This window comes from Ammodytes marinus (genome assembly GCF_949987685.1).
Source record: "Ammodytes marinus genome assembly, chromosome: 7".
NCBI lineage: Eukaryota > Metazoa > Chordata > Actinopteri > Uranoscopiformes > Ammodytidae > Ammodytes > Ammodytes marinus.
Genome location: NC_137211.1, coordinates 26,567,871 through 26,570,370, shown reverse-complemented (window position 1 = coordinate 26,570,370; position 2,500 = coordinate 26,567,871). Strand labels below are relative to the sequence as shown.

The 2,500-nt window shown below is 43.4% G+C and overlaps 1 protein-coding gene across 4 annotated transcripts in view; it reads right to left on the bottom strand.

Annotated features, from left to right (window-relative positions):
• The window catches only part of tns2a (tensin 2a), a 60,111-nt gene that overhangs the window by 20,191 nt on the left and 37,420 nt on the right, over window positions 1-2,500 (bottom strand). For all 4 annotated transcript variants that reach the window (XM_080031346.1, XM_080031348.1, XM_080031347.1 and 1 more), the window contains exons 6-8: window positions 1,717-1,766; window positions 878-1,061; window positions 350-400 (exon numbers count right to left, since the gene is read on the bottom strand). In XM_080031346.1, coding sequence (XP_079887472.1) covers window positions 350-400; window positions 878-1,061; window positions 1,717-1,766 — 285 coding nt within the window. The remainder of the gene's footprint in view (window positions 1-349; window positions 401-877; window positions 1,062-1,716; window positions 1,767-2,500) is intronic.

Below are 2,500 nucleotides of genomic sequence, written 5' to 3'. Positions count from 1 at the left end.
TTTGTCAAAATCAGTGAATATCCTGTCCGTTCTGTGTGTGTGTGCGCTGATATCAAATCTAGTGTTACTACACAGCCTATAGGCTCTGTAAACTGGGATGTAAACAAAGCGTCCCACCATAGCTAGCAACAGGCCTGTTTACATAGCATAGGCTGTGTATTAAAGCTAGGATTTTTTCCCAGTGCTCACACAGTATGGACAGGTAGCGGATCGTGAAGTGATATTCACTGATTGACAAAAATTAATTTTGACAACAACCATTCTCCAGAACCACTGACACCTTTATCATTAGGCTGTGGACTCAATTTCACACACATAGTTTAAAAACGACAAGGAGAAAACATTCTACCTTTGGATTTAGTCGCGTCATATCGTGGCGCCTTTCAGAGAGGTTCAGGAGCTGAAAACAAAAACAGATGCAGCCAGTTATCGTTTTGGGTATTTTATAACGGGTGGGACAGAGAAGAAATAGAGTGTGTCTCTTTAGTCTGCTGTGCAACAAGCAACAGCTGAATTACAGTGAAGACTCTAAGGAGGTTAGGTTGAACCTCTGCAGTAGCAAACCCCACGGACAGACTTCAGAAAGAGACCAGGAACCATGAGGTCGCTGGTTCGATCCCCGGCACTGGCCAGGAGGGTGTAAGTTGATACACTAGTGGTGGCTGATATTACATCTAAGGTGCTCAACTATAACCATTGTGTCCTTGAGCAAGGCACTTAACCCCAAACTGATCTAGGGGCGCTGTTCTATGACTGCCCCTCTGTAGTTGAAAACTTGAGAGGGGATATGTGAAAAAAGACAAATTTCAACGTGCCTTGTGTACAACTGACTAAATTGACTAAGTTAACTTCCCTAGTGCATGCTGCATTTCCTCACCAGAAACTTGTCCTGGTGCTTGGACTTGAGCATGGCGGCCACCTCCTTCAGGTTGAGCCGGTACCTCTGCTCCTCCAGCTTGGGGGGGAAGAAGACTGAGATGATCCTCTCTGTGATGTAGGTCAGGTCAAAGTCATAGTGGCGTTCCATCACTCTCTCCATCACTCGGTCCACACTGAAGCTCCTATCAGAGGGAGGTCAGGGGGTCAGGCAGAGAGGCACAGAGATGCATGGGTCAAAGTGTGTAAGGAACGAGGTTACAACATGAATCTGCTCCCCCCCCCCCTTCACATACAGTCTGTTCAAGCTCCTGTCTGCATGGATGGGTGGAAAGTGTAAATAGACTGGCAAAGGAAACGGTAGAAGATGGATATTGTGTGTGACTACCAGTGTTGGACAGTAACATGTTACTGTAATTACACTTTTCCAGTAATTTTAGTAATAAGGGGGCGCTTGTGTTGTAGTTGTTAGAGTGCCCCCCCCCCTCCCTCTGTTTTTTGAGGAGAAGGACCAATTTTGTGTGATGTAACGGAAAGTTACAGGTAAGGAGTTAATTTTCGCATGGAGTAATAAGAAAAGTAAGAAGAGTAATGAGTAATATCTAACTTTTTTTTCAGTAACAAGCCCAACACTGGTAGTAAGTCAGATCAAAAGCCAACATGACTCACACTAACCCTTCTAGGGAGGAAATGAAGGGGAGTCGGCCATTAAATCTGAGGAACAAGTGAAAGGTGACTGGAGCAACAGAGTAGCGCAGTGCAGATGAGATGTGGAAACCCAAAGACATGATTGACACTTCAACAACATGTATTTTAAGAAATGAATGAGATGACCTTTACCTTGGCAGGGTGTTTCTCTGCTTGGTATAGGTCAGAGACTTGGTGGACCCCTGTGGAACAAAACAAACACACATTTAAAAATGAGCTTATCCATTTTGTCCGGCCCTGTGCCATATGGAGCCCTTAGAAAAGGCCATTAGGAGTGACAAGTTAATGACATCCAGGCATAGAGGTAGGCGGCCCTGTTTATTTACCCTGTACGCAGACGATGGTCCACTCTATATTAGCAACCCTGAGTATTCCATGAGAGTTCAGCGACTTGTATCCTTTGGCTAACTTTCAGGTTACAAGAATAATTCCTTTACGTCTGAGACAATTCACTTGACTCCCAATGCAGTATACTGTATTTTGGTCCCCAAATTGCTCTGCCTCTTTTCATCAGTCCCCTTTAGGATTATACTTGAGTATACAAATCCCCTCTGTCTCTGGACAGTACAAAACAAATGTTGTTACCTGGCCCACCGTGCCAGATATCCAACACTACTACTACATAGAATAGCCCTGCAGTTATCTGTTTACACAAATAATGTCTTCCTGGCTAACCTTGGAAGCTGCCAAACTGGCCAATATTCCTCTGTTTAATTATTTTACGACGTGACTAGTCTTAATATAACGGCCAACCTTAGCCTACATCACTTTCTCAAAACCGTCGACAAAACAATTTTATACTTAATATTGAATTTTACAATAACAGATATGTGGTTTTACTCAGACTGATCAAGATAAATTGATTATTAATATGAATTGATAATGATCTTTGAAGATGCTCCCCATCAGGACAGAA